At 44.7% G+C, this 25,865-nt stretch overlaps 1 protein-coding gene across 3 annotated transcripts in view; it reads left to right on the forward strand.

Annotated features, from left to right (window-relative positions):
• The window catches only part of NOL11 (nucleolar protein 11), a 52,233-nt gene extending 26,945 nt beyond the window's left edge, over window positions 1-25,288 (forward strand). For all 3 annotated transcript variants that reach the window (XM_053300510.1, XM_053300511.1, XM_053300512.1), the window contains exons 10-18: window positions 4,226-4,329; window positions 4,984-5,061; window positions 13,660-13,844; window positions 14,099-14,224; window positions 14,800-15,069; window positions 16,576-16,654; window positions 18,015-18,107; window positions 24,809-24,916; window positions 25,141-25,288. In XM_053300510.1, the coding sequence (XP_053156485.1) occupies window positions 4,226-4,329; window positions 4,984-5,061; window positions 13,660-13,844; window positions 14,099-14,224; window positions 14,800-15,069; window positions 16,576-16,654; window positions 18,015-18,107; window positions 24,809-24,916; window positions 25,141-25,251 (1,154 nt within the window). In that variant the 3' untranslated portion in view covers window positions 25,252-25,288. The remainder of the gene's footprint in view (window positions 1-4,225; window positions 4,330-4,983; window positions 5,062-13,659; window positions 13,845-14,098; window positions 14,225-14,799; window positions 15,070-16,575; window positions 16,655-18,014; window positions 18,108-24,808; window positions 24,917-25,140) is intronic.
• The last annotated feature ends 577 nt before the right edge of the window (window positions 25,289-25,865 follow it).

Raw genomic sequence — 25,865 nt, forward strand, 5'->3', positions numbered from 1 at the left:
ATCAGCCCTTGACACCAGTGGCACCTTCATCACACTCTCCATCACCACATGCGTCAGAGGACAGTCAACATGGGTCCTCCGACTTTGAATCTGATACTGAGACTGTGGAGTCCGATCCTTCCCCAGATGTGGCCACACCGTCCCATGTCTCACCAACAGAAGAGCTAAAGGCATATCATCTCCATGTTAAAAACATGGCTAAACCTTGGGTCTTGACCTCACTTCACAGGTCAAAACAATTGATGACCCTGTATATAATTTTATGGCCCGCTCTCAAACGGCCCAACCGGTTGCATTTCCTCTTCTTCCGATAATTTCAAACACCGCACAGTGTGCATGGGCAGTTCCTATCTACTCCCACTTCAAAACGACTAGAAGGTCTCTACTGGGTACAAGAAAAAGACAATACCTACTTGTTCAAACACCCTGTGCCTAATTCTTTAGTAATTGATTGTGCTACCACCTCGCGTTCAGGCAGACGATGCACTACTCCTGCTGACAAGGCAGGAAGTTGGACGTATTGGGCAGGAAGCTATACTCCACCTCTTGTCTCTCTGTGGAGGTTGCTAATTATTCAGCTTGTATGGTGAAATATAGTTACTGCCTATGGGAAAACTTAAAGAAAGACCTGGACATGCTCTCTTTTGACCAATTTAAAACCCAGTTCCGAAAAACACTGCAAAAAACGGGCGATTTGACGTCAGCAGCTGAGCACTGCGAAACATTTGGCAGAATCTGAATCTCGGTCCATTACAGCAGCAATCACCCTAAGACGCCATGCTTGGCTGTGTTCGGCCTCTCTCCAACAAGACATGAAGGATAAGATAGAAGGCCTTCCTTTCGACAGCAAGGGCTTGTTCTCCAAAGAGACCAATGTAACAGTGGAGAAGATGAAGAAATCGAAATTCACTGCAAAGGCCTTCACTTCTTCCTCGGCTTCTACATCATACGCTGCAAAACAGAAGTGTTACTTCCGGCCCAAGTCTACCTATAGGCCTCAAGAATGGTGGGATTCCTGGAAAGGCTACCAACCCTTTTTGAAGCGAGGTATCCAGCAGAAGAATAAGTACCCCTCTACCCAGCGTAACAAACAGGGAGAGGGCAACAAACAGCACCTTTGAGATTCAGGAGAGCTCACTGCCACCGCCAACACCGCTGGATCATTTACTTTATTGCACCCTTCAAACCAACAGGGAGGAAGGGTTTTTGGCCTGCACCACCAAATTGCCAACCCCAACAGCCATCACCACCACCACCACCAGATTGGCAAGTCATGCGCAAGCATGGCGCCACATAACATCAGATCAGTGGGTCCTGAAAATTATCCAGTCCGGCTATGCAATAGAGTTCAAAACTCGACCTCAATTTCGGGGTCTGCGATTCACGAAGTCAACTCTGGCCTTACTTCAGGAGGTGCAAGAACTCCTACAAAAGAAAGCGATAATTTGTGTGCGGTGGGCTCATCGGCGGGACGGGTTTTACTCCCGCTCCTTCCAGGTGCCGAAAAAAGATGGAGGACTCCGTCCTATAATGGACCTCAGACAACTCAACAAATTTGTCCGAGTGAAAAGGTATCGGATGACGACGTTACAGGACATTCTACCTCTTCTGTATCGGGAGCGGTGGCTGGTGATGTTAGATCTAAAGCATGCATATTTTCACATAGGTATCCGGCCTTCCTTCCAAAAGTACCTCAGATTTACTGTGGGCAACACAGTCTGTCAGTACCAAGTTCTTCCCTTCGGACTCTGCATTGCCCCGCGTATATTTACCAAATGCGTGGTGGTAGTAGCTCATCTCAGGACAAGAGGCCTGAAGATATACCCTTATGTCGACAGTTGGCTCCTGACATCAGGGAACAAAAAAGAGTTACTTTTGCAGATAACGTATATGTTGCACCTTCTCCAGGCCCTGGAAAACCAGGTCAACTGGAAAAAATAACATCTGACTCCAGTGACGACCATATCCTACATAGGATAAATAGCCATGTGGTCACATGGGGTGGGGCACAGGCACCATAAAGGAGCTGTGGAACTCGACACCGAGAGGCTTTCACACAGGCACAGATCATCAGTTACAGGTGAGCAACCTGTTTTTACCCAATGAAAGCTGACATCTGAGGCAAGGAGGCTTTTGCTGTCTCACTGGTGTGATGCCCTGGTATGGAGCACACTGGCCACTCCCCTTTCACTTTTCCCTCCTGTATATGCTCTGCCAGTCCCACCCCCTGGGCTACAGCCTGCTGCCACTGCCCCTTCTCCCACCATGATCTCCTTCTGGGTGCTTTCTGCCTGCTAGCCTGCAGAATGTGCCCCAGCAGGGGGAGGTAGGAGGGAACGGGTGGCAGCAGCAGGCTCTGGCCTAGGGGGCAGGGCTAGCAGGTCTACCAAAGGAGAAAGACTTGGAGAAGGGGAACTCAACCCATGGAACAGGGTTTTCTTCCCTTCCTCTCTGAAGCCTCCGGTTTTCCTTCAAAATTCCCTTGGAACGAGATGACATGTGGGGCAAGGGCTATAATGGTCAAAAATCACCTCTTGTGCTAGTGGTAGTGCCTTCCATTCATGTAAGAGCTGCTGAATAAAATATTACTGAATCAGAGAAAGGCTTCCACTAGAAAGAACTATGCAAGCAAATTGAAAAGATTCACTTGCTATGCTGTCAAGAAAGGTTTCTGTCCTCTTAAAGCTACTGTCCTGCAGGTCCTCCTGTATCTTACCACATTGAAGACCTCATAGCTTTTTAATGTCTCCATAAAGGTCCACTTAGCAGCGATTTCCGCAAAACATCCAGGGTGGGATGGGAAGATGGTATTCTCCCACCCCAGCTGCAAAGGTTTTCTAAAGGGCCTCACCAACCTGTATCCTCCAGTACGGCAGTCACTGGAACAGTGGAGTATTTTTCTAGTTCTATCAGCACTAACAGAGGTGCCTTTTGAACCCATGAAGACTGCTAGTCTAAAGCTGACTTTGCTGAAAACAGCCTCCTTGGTGGGTATTACCACTGCCAGCAGGGTGAGTGAACTTACGGTTCTGAGGATGGATGTACCTTATACTCGCTTCTACCCAGATAAAATGCTGCTACATCCAAACATTACTTTCCTTCCAAAAGTTGTGACAGATTTTCACATAAACCAGGACATTGTGCTACCCACCTTCTTCAACTCCCCGAGCACACCTCTGGAAAAGGCCCTGCACTCCTTGGATGTCCGGAGGACCCTTTTGTTCTATCTATCAAAAACAAAAGCAATCAGAAAGTTAAATCAACTATTCATATCTTACAAGGGAAGGACGATGGGACAACCCTTGTCTGGACAGAGACTGTCCCACTGGCTCGTCAGTCAATCATAATGACGTATAACCTGCAAAAGGTACAACCGCCTAAGTCTATCAGAGCACATTCAACTAGAGCTTATGGTGCCTCTGCAGCTCATCTGTCTGGCATATCCTTTTGGGACATTTGTAGAACTGCCACCTGGTCCTCTGAACAGCCCTCCGTGAGACATTATGCTATTAACGTGTTCTGCAGCGGAGGCAAATTTTGGGAGAGGTGTTCTCAAAAGGGTGTTACAGTAACACTGCTGCTCCCTCCTCCTAAAAGGAGCTAACTAGACACCCATTCTAATGGATTCAACAGATCACGCTCTAGATAAACTGGTTGCTCACCTGTAACTGATGATCTGGTAGTGATCCATTGATATCCATTAGACCCTCCCCCCCACAGTAGTGCTCAAGTCTATGTAGTAGGACTTACCTAATGCTCCAAAGATGCTCGACTGCTCCGGCAGTCTCCAAGGAACTGAGGTGCTTGTGCTTTCTCACGCCTTAAATAGCTATGTGGTCATGTGGGGGGTGGGCGCAAGCGCCGAGAGGAGCTGTAGAACTCCACACCGAGAGGCTTCCATGCAGGCACAGAATTCATTCTAATGGATGTCAACGGATCACTACCAGATCATCAGTACAGGTGAGCAACCTGATTTTTAGAATGCTACAGCTGAAACCTGTATATCCACAGCAGATCAGAGGGAATAGTCTTGGTCAGTTAGCCCAGAAGGTGATTTAGATATAGATATATTTAACTTTCAATGGATAAAATGTGTTATCTTTAGAAAACCAAAATCAGACTTTTCACTTGTTATATTTTGAAAAAATGAGTTTCCTGTTTAAACATTTATTTTAAATTCAGACTTGACTTTAATTTAAATTTCAAGCGGTATGCTTATTTCCAGGAATGAAGACATTGTCTGTGGACTGGAATACGCTTCAGGAAGATGGCCTGATGTTTGTACAGCCAGATCAACCTGTACCTGCTAAAGATGCATCTAAGAGACTAGTATGTTTTCGTTTTTCTTCCTGTTTTCTTCATTATTGTACAACACAACAACACTACATTTCTTCAAAAAAGTAAAATGTGACTTTGGGTGCTTGTTAATCTCTTCTTCTTCTTTTTCTATTAAATTATTAGTGGATTGTATCCTAAGTGTCATGGCATGAGTGGTAAAATGATATCTTCCTGCTGTAGTTCCCTGTGCTGCCCTGCTCCCACTGAAAATCTACTCCTGAAAGGTGGGAAGGCCTTTCAAAGGAGGAGATTTATGGCATAGGGGACTGCAGCAGGAAGGGGGCAATTGGCAAAAGGGAGGCAATCACTCCTCTTTCTCACATGAGTAAAACTTCTTTTGCTCATGCTGTGAGTACTTGGGGTACAACCCAGTATGTCCTTTCTTTCAATTTTCTCATTTTAGCAGTCCTACTTCATCTGTTCTGTAGAAGTATATTAAAACTGAATAAAACTAGGTATAACCCATCAGCCAATTTAATCAAAATCACATTTTTATATTTTAAAGCAAGCATGTGTGATGATGCAAGTTACTGTCAGAAACATGGCTGTTCCTTTTCTAGCTTAATTGAACTTTAATTATATTTGTCTTGAAGATTGTTAATGCATGTGTGGAGGTCACTAATATTTATATTTTTAATATTGTAGTTAAAATCAAAAAGGAGCATGGGTGCAAAAGCACAAGCGGAGACCCCTACAGTGGAACAGCTTCTCTTAAGTATCAAGGTAAGATGAAAAGTCCTCCATAATGTGGAGACAAGGAGGACAAAGCAACTTCTAATTGGCATATTTACTTTTGTAAACACTGAGACACACACACACACACACACACACACACCCCAAATTAAATGGGCTACAAAACAGAATTTAACAACAGCAGCTCATACACAAAACAAAAACAACCTTCTGTATCCATTTCCTGTAACTAGCAGAATGGGTTTAAATTTGAATCCTGTGAGTTTTTAAATCTCAGAATGTTCACATCAGAGTCCTGTGAGTTTTTCATGCAACCTCTATTGATGTTTAATAGTGAGTGGACATCTTTGTAGTATTTATCAGTTGAGTAACTTTAGCACAGCTAGAATTCCCAGCAAAATGCAGAGTTTTTTCTTGTTATACAATACAGTATTCTCCCTCAGAAGAGGGTTGTATCTGCTGACTATTATGGGTTGCCTCAATCTCCTGCTCCTAGACAGGGCCAATCACAGAGCTTTGCGTATCATCAGGAGGGAGGAGCAATCCCCTCAACCTTCAATTTTTCGCCTTCTCTTGCTCCAGCCGGTGCCAAAGTTGTTTGCTCTGTGTTCAAGAGTTCTTTATCAATTGAAATTCTTTAGCTATTTATTTACTTATTTATTTGGCTCCTCTGCCCCTAGTCTTTCCTGCATGGTTTAGAGCTAGTCGGGGTGAGCCAGGGAGACAGTGAACAAGTTTGTGTCCACTTCTCCCTCTGCTGCGGTTTTCGGCGTGTTCCTACCAACATGGCCACCGATGCTCTGCGCAGCAAGATAGAGGTTTCTCCCTCTCTCTTGAAGGATTCTGTGGCACACTCAGTGTGCCAGGCCTAAGTGGGTGGCGGCCTCTTATCTTGCACTGACGCTCAGCACCTAAAAGCCACAAGGAGGAAGGTGGCGGTGAAGAGGAAGACTGGCAAGTCTTCAGTGATACATAGGGCTCTGCGATGGGAGGGAGTGCCGGCCCAAGGGGGTCCCAGCACCAGTGTTCTTTCTGAGGGTATTCTGTCCATGCCGGCCAATGTGGGGGAGGAAACTGAGGACCCAGGGGCACAGGCTGCTGCTGCTGTCACCAGTGCAATGCCCACCAAGGTTTCCTGTTTGTTTGGGGTCTGCCGGCAGGCAGTCTCGGCAGAGACTAGGGAGGACGAGATTCCTCCTAGTTTCACAGCTTTGATCCACCGTGTTACGGCCAAGGAGTTCAGAAAGCTCCTATGGCCAAACCTTTCCTCCAATTCCCCGTTTTTTCCCTCCGAGGGAGCTGCGGCCGCCATTTTAAGCAACAGCGTGGGCGGGGAGTCCGTCTCTCAGTCAAGCGTAGGTTCTTGGCCCCTTGGGCAAGTTCTGTCCCCTCACGGTTCTCCTGCCCCATTGGTCCTGCGGCGCTTTTGCTGCTGATTAGATCCATTCATGTTGAGCCTTCTGAAGCATCTGACTCTGGCAGGAAGGAGGTGGAACTTTCGGGGTATGAAGGTGAGTCTGGGTCTGCCCGGCAAACTCCTTATCGCCTATTTTCGCAGCCAGATTTCCCTGTGCTCCTGCATTAGGCACGTAAAAGTCTCAAGCTGGAGGGGATGGCTCTCCCAGTACCTGACAATTCTGCAGGAAATCCAGCAGTATTCCCTTCTCTTAACACGCCTGAGGTGACAATTCCCTGTCCAGTTATTTTTAGATCTTGTCCAGGTGGAATGGGATAGACCCACTGAGACTAAGGGCCTCCGCCTGCGGTCAGGCATTTTTACAATTCGGGCATGTCTATTATGGATAAACGTAAGGTGCCAGCTATAAATGCTGAAGTGGCTACCTTGGTGACCGGGGCTGTCCTCCCCAAGGATGGCGATGATGTTCTCAAGAATCTGCATGACAAGAAATGTGATGCCACCTTACGCAGGTCACATGAGGCTACTGCCCTTTCCCTACGTGCATCAATGTCCAACTCCATTTTTGCCAGGGCAGCAATTCTGTGGGTCAAGGAATTGACTCCACTTGTACCTCCCAAGCTGCCAGGCTTGCGCCAAGGTCTCAACATAAGAACAGCCTTGCTGGATCGGGCCCAAGGCCCATCTAGTCCAGCATCCTCTCACACAGTAGGTCACCAGATGCCACTGGAAGCATACAGCAGGAATTGAGGGCATGCCCTCTCTCCTGCTGTTTCTCCCCTGCCACTAGTACTCAGAGGCGTCCTGTCTTTGACGCTGGAGGTGGTCCTCCAACTAGTAGCCGTTGATAGACCTCTTCTCCATGAAGTTATCCAAGCCCCTCTTAAAGCCATCCAGGTTGTTGGCTGTCACCACATCTTGTGGCAGAGCAAGTTGGGCAAGCCTGCTGCTTTCATGGCAGACTCTTCAGTTGATGCGGTCCAGTTGTCAGCCAGAGCTCTGGCATCAGATGTTACAGTTCATTGGATCCTCTGGCTTAAGAACTGGAAGGTTGACCAGAAGTCCAGAAGTAACCTTGCCAATTCTGCCTTCAAGGGGGGTAAGCTGTTTGATGAGATATTAGACCCCATTCTGGTAGAGACAAAGGACAAGAAAAAAGCCATGCCTTCTGCCTGTCAAAGGCAGGGGCGCAGGTCCTTTCTGTCAACTTCTTCCAGTTCCAGGGGTTACAAAACAGGTTTTCTTCCCTGCCACAATAGGCAGGACAGATTTCCTTGGTCCAAGCTGTAGTCTTCCTTTCAGGACAATGCTCCTTTCAGGCTCCAGCAGGGTGGTCAACATGCCAAGCCCGGATTCAAGGGCAATGCCAGCCAATGACTGCCTTCAGGGCCAGTCAGTGTCGTCTCCCCAGGAGGTGGGGGGGGGCAGGTTGCAGGCGTTTGCAAAGATTTGGTTGGGGACGTGTTCAGACAGCTGGATTTGGCAGACTGTATCCTAGGGATACTGCCAATGGAGTTTTTGTCCCAGCCCCCGGACTGTTTCCTGCCATCTCGCTCGCACAGGGGGTCTAAGCATGTTCTGATGTTGGAGGCAATTTGGCAACTAGCTACGATACGAGCAATCAAGCCTGTCCCACTGGAGGAAAGGGGGCAGGGAGTGTATTCCATTCTGTTCCTGGTTCCAAAGAAGAATGGGGAATGGAGGGCCATTTTGGACCTCAAATTTGTCAATTAATTCCTGAGACGGAGAGATTTCTGCATGGAGACTCTACGTTCAGTTCTGATGGCAATCCAGCAGGGGGACTTCTTAACATCTGTGGACCTCAAGGAGGTGTACCTCCACGTGCCCGTTCATGTTCAGGACAGACATCTTCTTCAGTTTATGTACAACAACTCCCATTTTCAGTATCGAGACCTTCCCTTCGGTCTCTTGACTGCACCACAAATGTTTACCAAGATCATGGTGGCACTCGTGGCGCACTTGGATGATCTTTTGATCAGGTAATCATCTATTCAGAGAAGCCGGGGGATGTCAAGGCGACCCTCTCAGTGCTAGAGGCCCATGGGTTCATCGTGAATTATCAAAAGAGTTCCCTCAGGCCCCAGACTAAGATCTTGCAATTGGGGGCCCTCATCGATAGGGTCAAGGGAGTGTTTTCCCTGCCTCCCGAGCACAGGTGCAAGCTGATTTCCAGGTGTTGGGCCCTGATCTTGTGTCCCAAGTCCGAAATTCTGTTGTTGAGCCAACTGCAGGGGATCATGGTCTCAACTATAGGGATAGTTCCATGGGGTCGATTCCACTCACAATCCCTTCAGCGGTTTCTCTTACCCTGGCAGGACCAGGTTATGCAGAGGTCAAGGCTAAGGATCTGTTTACCAGAGCCGGTACGGCTGTCCCTGAATTGGTGGGTCTCTCCAGCCATAGGAAAGGGGGTGGTGTTTCTCCTACTAAAGCGTATCCAGTTAACAACAGGTGCCAGCCTTCAGGACGGTGGGGAGGGGGCACTGTCACCATCTCATAGCGCAGAGTCTCTGGTCCAAGGAGGAGGGAGCAAACAGCATAAACTGGCTGAAGCTCTGGGCGATAGATAGTTCTCAGGGAGTCCTTGCCCATCCTCCAGAACCATCATGTCCTGGTTCTGACCGACATCGCAACCGCCAAGGCAGTACAAGGTCTCGGGTTTTGATGAGAGAGGCGACTTTACTTCTGACAAGGGCGGAAATCAATCTCCTATCTCTGGAGGCTGACCATGTAAGCAGGGTGTCGAACACAGTAGAGGATTGGTTAAGTCGCTCTCATATTCAGTGGAATAGTCGCTGAGCAGTCATGCCTTCCAACACATTGTGCAAAGGTTCGGCCTACCAGTCATAGACCTGCTTGCTACCCCGAAAAATGCTAAGCTAAACCGGTTCTTGACCAGATTCTTGACCCCAGGAGCCAAGTGGGTGGATGCCCTGACAGCCCCCTGGCCACAGGGTTTGACATACGCCTTCTTTCCCATGGCAGTAATTCCGCAGACTATTGGGTGTATCTGGCAGGAAAGGGTGGTGGTCCTCTTGGTGGCTCCACACTGGCCACGCCGACCCTGGTTCTCAGACCTGGTGGAGATGTCCAGCGAGGCTCTCTTGGCCCTGGGTTGTCACAACCAGCTTCTCAGGCAGGGTCCTGTGTTCCATCAGGAGCCGGAATGGCTCAGTCTCTTCACATGGAGATTGAGCAGGACTCTCTAGAGGTCTGTGGGTATTCTCATTCGGTTCAGGGTGCTATCATGGCTTCACGTCGGCCTTCTACAGTCAGTCTACCAGTAGACATGGAAAAAATTTTCCCAGTTGTGTGAATCTCAAGGTAGCCCACCGCTATTGGCATCTGTTTCTCAGAAGTTGGGGTTCTTGTAGAATGGGCTGGATACAGACCTTCGGCTCAACACCCTTTGTCGCCAGGTTTTTGCCATTGCCTCAGTTTTGGAGGTGCAGCTATCTTGAATTCGCCTACAGTGCACAGATTTCCCACTTGGGAGCTGAACCTGGTTTTCATAGTTCTGACCAAGGCACCGTTTGAACCCTTGAGGTCAGTGTCTTTGAGACTTCCTTCTCTCAAGGTATTGTTTTTGGTCATGATCACCTCCGCCAGGCGGGTTTCCGATTGGGGGGCTTTGTTGGTACAGAAGGAACTGTGTTTAATTTTTCCGGCATATGTGTTACTCCATACTGATCCTGCGTACCTTCCAAAGGTGAACTCTGTTTTTCATAGAGCTCAAGAATTAATGCTGCCATCCTTTTGTCCTAATCTGGCTTCCCCTAGGGAAAAGGAGTGGCACGTTTTGGATGTGCACAGGGCTCTAAAGATCTATTTGAGACGCACCAGATCTTTTAGGATTTCTGAGTTCCTCTTTGTTTCCTTTAGGGATTGTTGGCTGGGCAAGAGAGCTTCCACAATCACAATGGCTGAGTGGATCTGTCAATGTAGTCAGTTGGCTTACTCCACTGCTCGTGTGGCTTCTCCTGGGTGAATTTCAGCCCATTCGACTAGAAGTGCCACTGCCTTGGCTGCTTTATTCACTCTGGCTGAATAGTGGACATTTGTCAGGCTGCAACTTGGGCCTCCTTTTCTACATTTGTGAGGCATTACAAGATCCAGAACTGGGCTTCCACCGATGCCGCTTTTGGCAGGCGGATTTTGCAGCAGATGGTTTCTGCCTAGGGACCAGACTCCACTATTCCCTCCCAAGTTTTTCTGCAGTGGCTGCGGTAGGTCCCATAATAGTCAGCGGATACAGCCCTCTTCTGAGGGGGAATGAATCGTTGACACTTACCTGAAGGGTCATTCTCCTCAGAAGTATGGGCTGTATCTGCCCCACCCATTCATTTCTTGTCTGGTCTGTTTCTTCTTCCCTGTCCTTGTTCTATGGGCAGTGTTCCTTTCTGGGGTGGTCTGTTCTCCCTGAAGGTGGTTGTGTTAGTACTAGGAAACATTCCTTGGGGTTTTTCCTTTACCCTCGCGAATGTTGTTTGTTCAATTTATTCCTAGTTATCTTCTGACTTGGGAGCGTTAGAGAGCTGGCTACATACGGTTGAGGGGATTGCTCCTCCCTCTTGACAATAGGCCAAGCTCTGTGATTGGCCCTGCTAGGAGCAGGAGGTTGAGACAACCCATAATAGTCAGTGGATACAATCCATACTTCTGAGGAGAATGACCCTTCAGGTAAGTGTCAACGATTAATTACATGAAATGCAAATGAGCACGCATAGGATCCAGTGGAACAGCAATATTATTTAGGATATCTGCAGTATTTTCTGACTTCTAGCAAGACTAAGACGATAGCAAAACCCAGTATCCAAACATGTGTTCAGCTCTTGCTTTTTAGGAATTTAAATATACAACTGAAAGCTACATCAGCAAAGATTTCTACCTCATTGTTTAAATGAAATAACAGCATGGAAAGTAATGATACAGTGGCTGACATATGCATCCTAATGTAAGGCTCTGTTGCAGGACTGCAGCGAAGCTGGAAGTTAGCCTCGAGGCTTTTAAAAACCAGCAGCTGCACAAGCAGCCTTACCGCCTTTATCCCCATTTGCAGCAATATATTTCATGTCAGCCAATATATTTTGGAAATAATCAGAATCTGTTGGGATTAAGGTTCTCTTCTCCAACTCAAAGGCCAGTGTGGATAAAGTGCTTTTAATGCAAAAATGTAGCAGATTTGAATGGATCCAGTTGTTGTTATTACTTGATTTCTATGCAGCCCTTCCAAAAATGGCTCAGGGTGGTTTACACAGAGAAATAAATAAATAAATAAATGAGATGAATCCCTGTCCCCAAAGGGCTCACAATCTAAAAAGAAACATAAGATAGATACCAGCAGCAGTCACTGGAGGTACTGTGCTGGGGGTGGATGCTAAATAAAGAGAATCACCACGTTAAAAGGTGCTTCTTTGCCAACTTAGCAGTTGCAGTTGAATCCAATGTTGGCTTAAGGCAATGCTGCTAAAAGTCCTAATGTTTATACCACTATGTTCAGAGAAATGTATGTGTAACATATAGCTATTATAAAAACTGGTGGATTGCAGTTGCTGATTGATTGGATAGATTAATTTATTTAGAAACCTTTTGGTCATCTAAATATGTGCCCCTGATCAATCACGCAGCAACTTTTTAGTGTACTTTGGAGTAGGCTTATGAGATCACCCAGCATTCTGTGTGTGTGTGTCTTTCCCCCCACCCCATCAACTTCACAATGCCTGTACCAATATGAACCAAATCGGGTACAGGTAGAGACACATAGGGACACTTCAACGGTGTAGTTTGTGATGATGTCATCCACACCGATTCAGGATGGCGGACACGTAAATTTTTGAGGCTCAAGAGGGCTAACTTGTGAACCGCTTAACTGATCTGAACCAAATTTCCTGCAGTTGTAGGGACACAAAGGGATGCCCTAATGGCGTGATGTGTGATGATGTCATCCACTCCAATTCAAAATGGCAGCCATGTGAACATCTGAGGTGCAAGTGGGCTAATTTGTGGACTGCCTAAGCCATTTGAACCAAATTGGGTACAGTTGCAGAGAGTGACACACAGTGACATTTCAATGGCATAGTTTGTGATGTCATCCACACCGATTCAAGATGGCAGACGTAAATTTTTGAGGCGCAAGTGGGCTAACTTGTGAACCACTTAACAAATTTGAACCAAAATTGCTGCAGCTGTAGGAAAACATAGGGACACCTCAACGGCCTAGTTTGTGGTGATGTCATCTACCCCAAACCAAGATGGTGGTTGCGTGAATGTCCGATGTGTAACCTGGCTAATTTGTGGACTGCCTAACCCATTTGAACCAAATTGGGTACAGTTGCAGTGAGTGACACACAGGGACACCTCAATGGCATAGTTTTTGATGATGTCATCCACCCCAATCCAAGATGGTGGACACATTAAACTTTTAAGGCACAAGTGGGCTAACTTGTGAACCACCTAACCAATTTGAACCAAATTTGCTACAGCTGAAGAGACACATAGGGACCAGTGTTCCCTCTAACAGGGATTTCCAGATGTGTTCACTACAACTCCCAGCATCCGCAGCTACAGTGTCCTTTGGCTGGGCATTATGGGAGTTGTAGTAACATCATCTGGGAAGCCCTGTTAGAGGGAATATTTGATAGGGACACCTCAACGGTGAAGATTGTGATGATGTCATCCATCCCAATTCATGGTGGCAGACACGTAAACTTTTGAAGCGCAAGTGCACTAATTTGTGGACAGTCCATCTGATTTGAACCAAATTTGTTACTGCTGAATGGACACATAGGGATGCCCCAATGGTGTAGTTTGTGATGATGTCACCCATCCCGATCCAATGGCGGATGCATAAGCTTTTGAGGCGCAACTTGAGGACTGTCTAACTGATTTGAACCAAATTTGGAACAGCTGTAGTGACTGACACACAAGGATACCTCAGTGATGCAGTTTGTAATGATGACATCCACTGCTGATATCAGACATCATCTTAGGAGGCGTTCCCTCCAATGTAGATAGTGTCTTGCAAGATGGTGCTTGCTGTGACATATAGTTTAAAAACAATGATTACTTCCTTCAAAATTGTTTTTCTTGTAAGATGGCAAACATGTAAGATTGATGTATCACGTGAGAAGCTTAAATACTTGATGATTAAACTTATTCTTATGGCACTAATGAATAAAATACTCTTTCAGGATTCTTCTCAGAATATAATTGAAGAAAGACTGATGAAGTTTTTATCCAATACTCAAATGCAAGATTTTCAGACATCTGTTGGACACGTAGTATCAGCTCTTGTGAAGAGATGTAAAACAGAACAATCATTTTATCCTTCCAGCTGTCTGGTGCATCTAATCCAGACACAAGGCCTTTCTTACAGGTGACAAACTTCTCTTCTTCCATTGTTTTGACTGTGCATCATCATCTATATACATGGATGTACATATTTTCTTACCAAACTTAAATTGAGTCATTCAAATATTTTGGCAGTGAAGGTTTTTAGAAATCGGTTTATTATTAACTCTGGTGCTCCCAGAATAATTCCAGCAACTTTTTGTGAAAGAAAACATTTGTATTTAACCAATCAGTTCAAATACTGTATATTCAAATGTTGACTTGCATTCTGTCTCCCAGTATGTGCCCAGACTTAATGGCAGTTGCTTTGGAGAAAACAGATGTACATTTGTTACAAATATGTCTGCAGAAGTTTCCTGACATCCCAGAAGGAGTTACCTGTGCTTGTTTGAGGACCTTTCTTAGGTAAGTATAAAGCAGTTTTACTTACACTTTAAAGACATTAAAATCTTTTCAAGTTACTTTGTGTAATGAAAGGGTCTTGAGAGAGATACTGTCACTACCACCATTTTTGCAAGCAGTGTAAACAATGAAATGTAATGGTGTGCATTTACTCTGTGCATGTACTCTGCATTAGTGTTTTTCTTACGTATGAAAGCTCTTGATAATGGGTAAGGATTGAATTATTCATTCTTCTCCTGTTTTATTGATTTGGGCAAGAAAAGTTCACATAGAATTTGATTGAGAAGGTAAATTAACTCCCTGATAAGGTTTCAGAGCCTGCCTCCTAAATGTTCGGTCATAACTAGAATGCAGTTTGGTCTACCATTGGAAGTGACTACCTTCTCAACCCTATGACAAAGTTTGACACAGATTAAACTTAAGAGCTTTTGGTTTGGAAAAGGGAAGCCATAATCTTATATCCGTATTCACATTCCAAATAATCTTCCTTGTTTATTGAAATGTGGACATCAGGCTTACCTCAAAATGTCCTTTTAAATATTAGTATCTCACTAGAAAAATTTACTTTTTCTTTGTAGCATTGGTGATGACGATCTTACAGAAATGAATGTGAACTTAGATTCTGTAGCAGGTTATACTGATATTGCACTCAACAGTAATGTGGGAAAACAATCTAAAGATCTGGATCGATATCCGGCGAGATCCATAAGAATGGTTACTCCTATACAGAATGGCTTCAGTTCTGAACTCCCAGAGGATGGCAGCTGTGACACAAACCTAATCCAGAAATCTCCGGTGATGAACACAAGTGAATTATGCCCTGTTGGACCACATAAGGCAGCATTACTGTATCCTTTGAAGAATATACTATTATAGGTTATAAAAGGGGGGAAAGCAAGGTGTTTTTTGTTTGCAAATGTTGAATTACAGTATTGTATTATATTACTAAAAAGACACTCAGTGGCTTCCACCGATATTGCTGCAAATACATCCTGTGCATGGAATTGAAGCAAGGACATCTGTGATGGCTATTAGATACAATTGTATTATAAAATTATATGACTCAGTTGGTTAATAATTATTTCCATTTATTTGTTTTGTGTGGGTTTTTTTATCCTTCATTCCTGCTCCAAAACTGAGCACTTGGCATGGATGACAAATTAAAAAACAGAACATAATTTTTAAAACATAACAAGCACAGAAGCAAATTTTTTAAATGCTACACATTTCCTGAAGTAGCTAAGCAGAATCACAAATCGGGCAAAAACTTGCTGAAGCAAACACAAAACAAGTCTTAAGACTATGACAGAAAACAGACACATGAATCCTGGACCACCATCGAGAGCCCTTTATCTTGTTCTACCAACCATGCCTCCAGTGATGGTAGGGGAAACAGAAGGACATTCCTTACAGCCAGAAAGGAACAGATAGGATCATACATAAGGAGACAGTTAAATATTGTTGTCCGAAGCATTTTATGACTGTAAAGCAGCTTGGAACAATGCTAATATACAATATATAGAAATGGTGAGTATAACTAGCATAGCACACTGGGATCATAATGGTATCTCTAAGAGGCAAGTAATAATGGGTAAAACTACTTAAAGTTTTTTTTTCCTTCCGTATGTCTTGTTGCAACTGTTAAAGTTGCCTTCTAGCAGTACCATCTGTTCTTCCCAAGAGCAAGAGTATATGGAGACTTGATTCTTGATTGCTGTTTTGTTTGTGGTGGACTTTACCCCTTCCAAAGGCAAAGAGTGATGTTACCCGCAGCCTCATTCTGCTGGACTGGTACTACAGCCTAATTACAAGGGCAGTATTAAGACCAGTAACAGGCTTGATTCGATTTAGTTTTTGCTAGATGTGAGACCAGAGGACTGCTGGGACAAAGAAACAAAAGAGGTCTATCGCCCATTTTGTAAAAATATACAGTATAAAAAGAACAGTTACTCAGATCTGGGGAATCGCCACTTTGTTTTTTTGTCCATGCAGTCCTCTGTCTCACACTTACTGCTGCACTGCATCTTACTACTGTTAAATACTGCCGGCCTTGGGGCTCTTTCACCATGCCCAAACTTAGCTTCCCCTGTCCTTGTTTTGCTTAACATCCAGCCTGAAGAAGAGTTTGGGAGAACTCAAAAGCTTGCTGGACTGCTTGGTAATATTTTACCTTAAAGATATTGTTGTGGTTTGACTGCAAGAGTTTAGTAAATGAGGACTTTTTTTCTAACTGCCTGTAGTTTTCCATTTTAAAACGCTTTAAAACCAAATCACTTCTTATTCTTGTGGAGCCTTTGAGGCAAAGGGTCTTAATACATGTTGCTCCTTAACACTATTACTTTACTCTTGTCCAGAAATGCCATTCTGCACTCAGCATACAGTGAGACGTTCCTTTTGCCTCATTTGAAAGAGCTATCTGCTGAGCAAGTCATCGTAAGTGTCAGCTTCTCGTTGTACATCAGTGACTGTTTCTAAGTAACATTGTTAATCCATCATTCCCATGGTAGTTTAGTATTTCTTACATTACAAGATTCATTTCATGCTTCTTGGGAATGCAGAATACTTACCAAATTGGCAACATTGGGGTTGCTTCTGCTTACCCTGCTTAAAATGGAAGTACAACAAGCCCGTGCCTTAGTGAAACAGAAAATATTAGACATGGAGCGGCAGGAAGATTTATCTAAATCACCAGGTTTTTATTGTAACGATAACACAAGGTACCTTGTTGCTCCTTTATCCTATCTGCAACAATTAGACATCCTCAAATATAGGCTGGCTTTCACACAGGCTAGATGTAGATGCCTTCCCTCTGCTGTTCCTGAAGGTCGCTACAGTGGGACTCCTTATGCGGAGCGTCTGTGCCCCTGTGGTGATGGGGAAGTTGAAACAATTGAACATGTTTTGTTCATTGCTCCTTTTATAGGGACTTACGTTTAGAATTAATATCTCCACTGCTGGCTCGTTTTGCAGGAAATTCACCTAGTCAACAAGTGGCTTTCCTGCTTGAGGACAGTATTCCTGCCATCACTCGAAAAGTGGCGGGCTTTTGTGCGGCAGCTTGAAGATTGTGTCGGTTTTTAATTCTAGTGCTGCTCTATAACCTTTCAGTTATAATATTGTTGGTGGGTTAGACTGTTGGTTTGTTATCGTTTTAACTGTTATTTATGTTTTAATTGTATTTTCCCCCCTTGTGCTGGTCATAGACCGTAATAAACTTTGATTGATTGGAACATTGTTAATGGTCTTCATGAATTTGTCATAGCAGTTGCTTGAACAGCCCTGAACAATTTTTCAGTTTTTGTTAGTTCTGTTTAGTCTCGTGATAGAAGGTAAATTTGAAAAGTAGCTAGAATACATGTGGTACCTTTAAAAAAAAAAAAAAAAGTTTACAGCTGTTTGTTTTAAATTTGAGGTTGGTCTATACATTTTAACACATAGTCATGATGAAGTTTCCTCTCTTCTCTTAACTTTGCATTTAACTTTGCATTTCTTAATGTATGAAACTGGTCTGACATTGATCCTATTAGAGAATTTTCAGAAACATCACTTGTATGCAGATGAACTGACCTGATGATTTGTTGGTATCTGTGAATCTGAAATCAGTACAGGAAGACCAGCACTGTTTGTATTAATTTGTATTTGAACTGAATAACATTAAGGAGAATTGGACAAATAATTATTTAAAAGTAGCTGAACATTAGTTGCAAATAAATATGAATATAGACACATTGAAAAGGTTTTATGAGGTGTATATCTTGTTTGAAATAGTGATTGACTTTTTCTTTCTTCCTAGTTATTTCTCCAATATTTGCAGTATCTGTATGTGAAATGTAGTGAAGAAGCTACTACAGAACTTCCTAGAATACTTTCTCTGACCATAAATCAGGTAAGTAAAGCATATTAACATTCCCTTGTTCCAGTGTAGCTAATGGTTTATTCACAGTTCTGGCCATGTAGACCTCTTAGTGCGGGGGCTTCCCCATTCTTGTCATTGAAAGAATCTGATCTGCTCGTACATCATTCCTTTGCCTGTTCATATTCAGACCCTACATTAAAACTAACTGGGAGGTTCTTGCAGATCAGAGAGTGTCTGTTTGCCTTGGATGTTATGTCCCATGATGTGGGTACTCTGCTGTAGCTAAGTCTGCACCAAACACTGGTACATTCACATAATCATTGCCCAAAAGTAGCAAGCATTTTGTCTTTCTCAGCTGCTGGGGTCAAGGACATCTCTGCATGGGTTATCCTCCCTCACGTGCTCTAAGCAGGACTACATTAATTAGCTAAAAGAAAGCCTATATATTCTGTGGAGGATATCCCCACCCCAGTTCTTCCAGTCCTGCAGTGCTCCAGGCAGCTTCTCCAGTTTTCTTCTCCAAACCTTGGCCTTTATTCCTCTATATCCTTCCAAACTTTCTACAATCTTTCCAACCTGCTCTCTGCTTGCCATTTTTCTCTTCACTTCCCTAAAAAAAAAAAGAAGAAAAGAAAAGCCTTTCCCCCTCTTCTTCCCTCCTTCCCTCCACTCTCTTCTCGTGCATGGAGCATGCAGGAAAGACTCACATAATACTTTTCCCTAAAGAAAAGGGACAGTATTGCTTTCCAGGGACATCAAGGGCTATCGGAGCACCATCTCTTGCCCAAGCAACGCCGACCGCTTTCCAGGCGCCCGGTCAAGCCCAGGACGCCGCCGGCAAAGTTGAGATGCCAGCCCCCTTCCTCCAGTGATCTTCAGGCTATGGTGAGTGTGCAAGCCTCCCTTGCCATCCCCAGGTTCCAAATGCAGGCAGAGCAGCCACCAAGCGAGGAGGAGCCCATACAGACAGCGGAAACCTCACAGCTCACTGCCCCTGCAGCCTGATGAGGAAAGAGAGAACATCATTCCAGATGACATGCAGGAACCTGTGAAAGCCAACCTCCCCGGGCCACCCCCTTCCCCCCTCAGGGCCACCAGTTGAGGCTGCTCCACTTCCTGCCCTTCTGCCCAGATAAGTTCCTGCTGAATGGCAGGACTGGTTCAAGTCTAACATTTTGGAGACATTTCAGACCTTGAGAGCACCCCAGAAACGGTCCAAGAAATGAAAGTCAAGTAGGAAAGAGACTTTTTCGGAGGAGAACGAGTCCTCTTCTGAACCAAGTCCACCACCACCTAAAAAAGGAAAACAAAACACCTTAAGGGATCTAAGGCACCTACAGCAGGCTCTTCTGGGGCTTCCACACACAAGCATAGAAAAACCCAGTCTTCATTGCTCTCTGGCTCTGATTCAGATGACCCACCTGTAGCACCAAACCACCCAGTCAGACCCGATAAGCCATCCAACCCCACCCCATCTTAGATCTGGATGCAGACCCAGGCACAATTCTAGATGGGATGGTGAGGAGGACCCAAATCAGGACCCAGACTTCCATCCTGACAAGGAAGAGGGTGAATGGTCCCCTGCAGAAGACCCAGACTCTGGGACATACTCTCAATGCTCCGTTCCCTGGCATAGATACTGGGCCTTGTGGTGGCGGCCCTGGACTCAGTTCCATGGGCCAGACTACATCTCAGGCCTCTACGATGGTTTCTCCTGCCTTACCAACACACTATTGCCATAAAACTCAACCCACCCATCAGACTGGACCAAACTACCCACTGGTCACTTCAATGGTGGCTACCGCCAATACATGTCACACAAGGGAAGAAATTCCTGGATCCTCCCAGTATTACTGTCACGACCAATGTGAGCAATAGGGGCTGGGGAACATAGCATCAACAATTCTTAGCACAAGGAATATGGAGTCACCAGGAGCAGCAACACAGCATAATTGGCTGGAGCTCTGGGACATCAGACTAGCCCTTCTAGCCTTCCAACCCATTCTTCTCAATCAGCACATGCTGATAAAAACAGACAACCCCACAGCAAAATTGCACCATAAACAGACAGGATGGCATCAGGTCCAGATCACTACACAAAGAGGCAATCCTCCTCCTGGAATGGTCAGAAGCTTACTTCATATCCATCATGGCACACCATGTGAAAGTGGATCTGAACTCCCTTGCAGATTGGCTGAGCAGGGAGGATCTCTTGCTAAGAGAGTGGTCTCTGGACAGGGAACTCTTCAGACAAATCACCTTGCGCTGGGGGATGCCAGAGTTGGGTCTCTTCGCCACCCCACACAACACATAGCTCCCAAAGTTCATCTTCTAGTTCGACTGCAAGGAGGTGATAGACATGGATGCCCTGGCAGCCTGGTGCCCTCAGGGCCTCCTATCTGCCTTCCCGCCCACCTCACTCATTGCCAGGGTTCTAAGAAGAATACAAACCCTCAGGGCACAAGTGATCCTTGTGGCTCCCTTCTGACCCCAAGAGACCCTGGTTTGCAGAGCTAGTACATCTGGCTACCTACGATCCATGGATGCTCCCCATGGTTCTAGATCTAGTGTCACAAGGTCCAGTGCTGTACCCAAATCTGGGTTGGTTACAGCTAGCCACATGGAGACTGAGTAACAACTACTAGGTCCATGGCTATTCTCCTAAAGTTCTAGACATCTTGATGGCACCCAGAAAACCGTCTACAACCAGAATCTATAAATGGATGTGGAGAGCCTTCCTGGTCAGTGCGCCACTCGACTCCCCGAGGCAAGGCTTCCATCCAACACCTCTTACAGTTCCTACAGGATGGCCTTGATAAAGGCCTACGACCTAACACTCTCAAAGAGACAAGCAGCTCCACTAGTGGGACTAATCTCAGGCCTGTTATGGGGCTCCATTCTCTCTCACCCTCACCTTAAACCGTTTCTAAGGGGAGCTACTATGTTTTCAGTGTCAGTACATCGCTTTCCTTCCTAGGACCTCCATACTGTCTTGAAGGCCTTGCAGGGCCCTCCATTCGAGCCAATCCGATCCATCCCATTACACATCCTCTCCTTCAAACTAGCTTTCCTGGTAGTCATAACGTCGGCTCGATGGGTCTCAGAGCTCCAAGCCATGTCAGTCCACAAATCGTTCTGTATCTTTTCCAAAGAAACAGTGCGCCTGATCCCGGACCCCTTCTTCAAACCAAAGGTGGTCTCAGCCTTCCACCAATCACAGGACATTGTCCTACCATCATTTTGCCTGACACCTACGCACCCAATGGGAAAGGCATGGCACATGCCCAATGTTTGTCGTCTCAAATGCTACGTTAAGTGTTCGGCATCATTCTGATCTACGGATGCTCTCTTCATTTCCTTTCTGCCAGGATCTATGGGCAAGGCGGTCTCCCCATCTACAATTGCAAGTTGGATTAGAGCCTGCATTGCAATGCCCTACAAGGCACAACACCTTCGGCCACCTTTGTGCATCCTAGCCCACTCCACCAGGGTGGCTGCCACCTCAGCGGCATTCTCGACAAGAGCACCTGTACACGAGATCTGCAAGGCAGCCACATGGAAAAATCCATCCACCTTTACTAGGCATTACAAAATGGACACCTACAGTTCAGCCCAAGCTGCTTTTGGCAGAAGAGTACTCCAACAGGTACTTCCCCAGGAATAGGGAGAGGCACCCTCTCCCAGAGTTGTTAATGGTCTATGGTAAGTCCCATGCAGAGATGTCCTTGATCCCAGCAGCTGAGAATGGAGCATTGGTCACTTACCGTGAAGGCTTCTTCTGGCTGCTGGAGTCAAAAACATCTCAGCCCTCCCAGTTGGCTCTTCCTCCTACTCCTGGGTTCTCTTGCTCTGACATGTACCTGTACCTCCTTGCTGTGCATGATACACTTTTGAAGAAGTGCTGAGGAAACTTATGCATTGCCAAGGTCGACCTTATATGGAACTATGATTCATCTCTCCCTTGTATCCCATGTATATAGTTAAATATACCTTCTGCTTATCGTCTTTGAGTCTTCTACTGTGTCAGCTGTTGTGATCTCTTAGGCCTGTAGGAACTGGGGCGGGGCTATCCTTCCCAGGATATATAGGCTTTCCTTTAGCTAATTCACATATTCCTGCCTAGAGCATGTGGGGGAGGATAACCCATGCAGAGATGTCCTTGACTAGCCGCCAGAAGAAGCCTTCACATTAAGTGACCAAGGAATTTTTTCAATCATTTTTAAAGCTAGCATTTTCAACAAGATACAAAGGTAAAATGCCATAAATTAATAAAGAGATCCCCATTCAGTTTTATTTATTTATTTATTATTTGATTTGTATACCGCCCTTCCAAAATGGCTCAGGGTGGTTTACAATTAAAACAAACCACTAAAACAGTAAAGAGCTAAAACAAATTAAAAACAATATAACAACAATTTTAAAATATTTTAAAACAATTAAACAATTACAGTGATTAAAAACCCCGAAATCAGGTTTTGAATTTTAAAATAAACCAGAAATTAAAACCCCCACAATTTAGGAAGCTGAGAAAGCTTGAGTGAAAAGAAGGTTTTCAGGTGTTTTTTGAAAATTGCCAGAGATGGGGAGGATCGTATCTCAGCAGGGAGCACATTCCACAATCTCGGGGCAGCGACCAAGAAGGCCCGTCTCTGTGTAGCCACCAAATAAGTTGGCGGTAACTGGAGACGGACCTCCTCAGATGACCTCAATGGGCGGTGGGGCTCATAACGAAGAAGACGCTCTCTTAGGTACCCAGGGCCTAAGACGTTTAGGGCTTTGTAAGTTATAACTAGCACTCTGTATTTTGTCCGGAAACCTGTTGGCAGCCAGTGTAACTCCATCAGTAAAGGAGTAATAGGGTCTCTCCGAGATGACCCAGAGAACAACTTGGCTGCCGCGTTCTGAACCAACTAAAATTTCCGGACTATGTACAATGGCAGCCTCACGTAGAACGCATTACAAAAGTCAAGTCTGGAAGCCACCAACTTCAGCAACAGCTGAAGGGCCAAAGTTGTGCAGCCCTGGGCTACTCCAAATCTGCTTCCTTGTAAGTTTAGCCCATTGGTTCTAGTCCTGTCCTCATGAGCAGTATAGAATAAGTCAGCTCCCTCTGCCTTCATATACTTGAAGAAGGCTATCATCTCTCTCCTTAGCTTTCTCTTCTCTAGGCAAACATACCCAAATCCTTCCATCGGTCCTCATGTCCCTGAGCCATTTTTGGAAGGGCAGTATAGAAATTGAAGAAAGAGTCAGCATGGTGTAGTGGTTAGAATGCTGGTCTAGGACCGGGGAGACCCGAGTTCAAATCTCCATTCCGCTATGATACTTGCTGGGTGACTCTGGGCCAGTCACTTCTCTCTCAGCCTAACCTACTTCACAGGGTTATTGTGAGGAGAAACTTAAGTATGTAGTACGTTGCTCTGGGCTCCTTGGAGGAAGCGCAGGATATAAATGTAATTAATTAATTAATCAATCTTGTCCAGTGGCAGTGGGTCACCCTTCGTTAGTAGAACCTCCTACTAGTTGCTCAGCACCAGTGGCACTAACTGCTTGCTGTCCTGCTCCTTTGTGTCACGTGCTTTCATGTGTTCACCTCTTCCAGTGGGATTACTTCATCCTCTGTGGAAGCCACTCCCTATTGTGATTGTTCTCTGAGAGCTGCTTCTTCCTGTCCAGGAACTCCTAATTTTTCTTGCTCCATTTCAGGGTAGAAAGGCATACCTCAGTTTCCTCCACCTTTTTTCTTGCAGTGAGGCTATTAACTTGCACATGAAGCAGATGTAGTTCACATTCTCCTTGGGTAGAAAAACAAACAGGGCATACTCCCTACAGGAGTATGTAGTTGTTTATGCTTCTAGGTGCTTGGTCTTCCTCGCCATAAACTTGCAGTCCTCTGTGGGTTTCTTCAGAAAGATCTCACTTAGTTTCAACCTCATTCACTTGAGGAATTTAATTGTAGCATACTAAATTGTGGTGTTTAGTGTATGTTGGCTTTTGATAGTACACCATAGCATCTTACTTTAATATATGAAACTTCAGATGGCAATGCAGATTTAATCTGTCATCCTTGCAATAATGTCCTATGGTGTCTGCCATTACCATAATAATTCTTGCACATGTACCCTGCAGATAATTTATTGAAGCAGTTACTTTTTATCACAGCTATTTAAATGCCTGTCATAATGGGGTTCTATATAATATTTCAAACTCACATGTGCAGAAGTGGCATTTCAGATTATTTCTGTGCATTCTGTCCACTGAGATCTATTTATACCACCCACCAAGTGAAGACATTGGCACAAGTGGAGGGCTCACTTTACTTTTGAAAATAAACTGAAATTAAAAGGCTATGATCATAAAAGTGAGCCAGCGTGGTGTAGTGGTTAGAGTGCTGGACTAGCACTGGGGAGACCCGAATTCACATCCCCCCATTCAGCCATGATACTAGCTGGGTGACTCTGGGCCAGTCACTTCTCTCTCAGCCTAGCCTACTTCACAGGGTTGTTGTGAAAGAGACACTCAAGTATGTAGTACACTGCTCTGGGCTCCTTGGAGGAAGAGCGGGATATAAATGTAGTAATAATAATAATAATAATAATAATTAATAACTGATTTGCAGCAGAATTCTGTCTAAACAATGGGATTGACTTGTATATAAGTGAATTGTAGAGCAGAGTGTGCTGTTGAATTTCACTGAGCAAATGCTTATATAACATTGATTGTATTTTCAGATCATGGATTGGATTTGCCTGGTATTAGATGCTCACTTTACGGTTGTTGTGATGCTGCCAGAAGCAAGAGGGTTGCTTTCTAAACTACACAAGTTTGTGAGAGCCCAAGTAAGTTTCTCTTCTTTTCATTTTGCAGCAAGAAGTGTAGATAGATTGCTGTCATTGTATACAAAATTCTCACTCCACTACAAAAAATAGTCCCCCAACATAAATCGTATATTTGTCCATTGTTGTGGGCAAATACTTTATTGTCCTATTTTAAAGGTTTTATATTTACTTCCAGTCTGTCAAGAGCTCAAGTATTAACTTCTTCCCCTCCCTCCTCTTTTTAGGTACGTCTTTACTCAGAACTCAACAAGATTGAAGGGAGTTTGAAGGAGTTACAGAAAATACAGCACACAAAAGATGCGGGTTTATATTCCATTGAAGTTCTGAAACTTTGAATTTGGCACATGCTCATCATAAAATTATTTTTATGAATCTGTTTTATGGTTTTTCCCCCTCTTCATCCTATTTGAGAGCTCAGCTGGTTGTGCTAATGACCTCATTTTTCTTTTTAATAAGTATTAATGCTGAACTTTCCACATTGGTGAAGAAAAATGATAGCCCTGCTCGTCATCTTATGACTGCAACAACTTACTAAAGACTGTTCATAAGCCATAACTGATGTCTTCCTTAAATACAATACACATGACAAGATGTTTAAAGGAAAGCAGCATACACATTCTTCAAAGTAGTGTTTATGGGTTTTTAGTTTGATTATAACCTTCCAGTTCTGTAGACTTGGGTAGCTTGCAATCAATCAGTAAAACACAGACATACTGCTGTTATATTTTACTGCTTCACAGCAAAACTCCAGACCCAGTATTAAAAGCACTGATAATCTATATCATCCAATTAAAATACTGTAAGTTAAAAACACTGGACATAACTGAAATTGGTTACCCTGGTCTCTCAAACCATTTCAAGAATGGCTTGCACATCTTTTGGGATCCTGCAGGTTTTGAGTCACATAGATTCCCTTAGAGAATGTGATAGAGGGGACTGCTACTGACAA

The sequence above is a fragment of the Hemicordylus capensis genome, chromosome 2, assembly GCF_027244095.1.
Source record: "Hemicordylus capensis ecotype Gifberg chromosome 2, rHemCap1.1.pri, whole genome shotgun sequence".
NCBI classification, from domain to species: Eukaryota; Metazoa; Chordata; class Lepidosauria; order Squamata; family Cordylidae; genus Hemicordylus; species Hemicordylus capensis.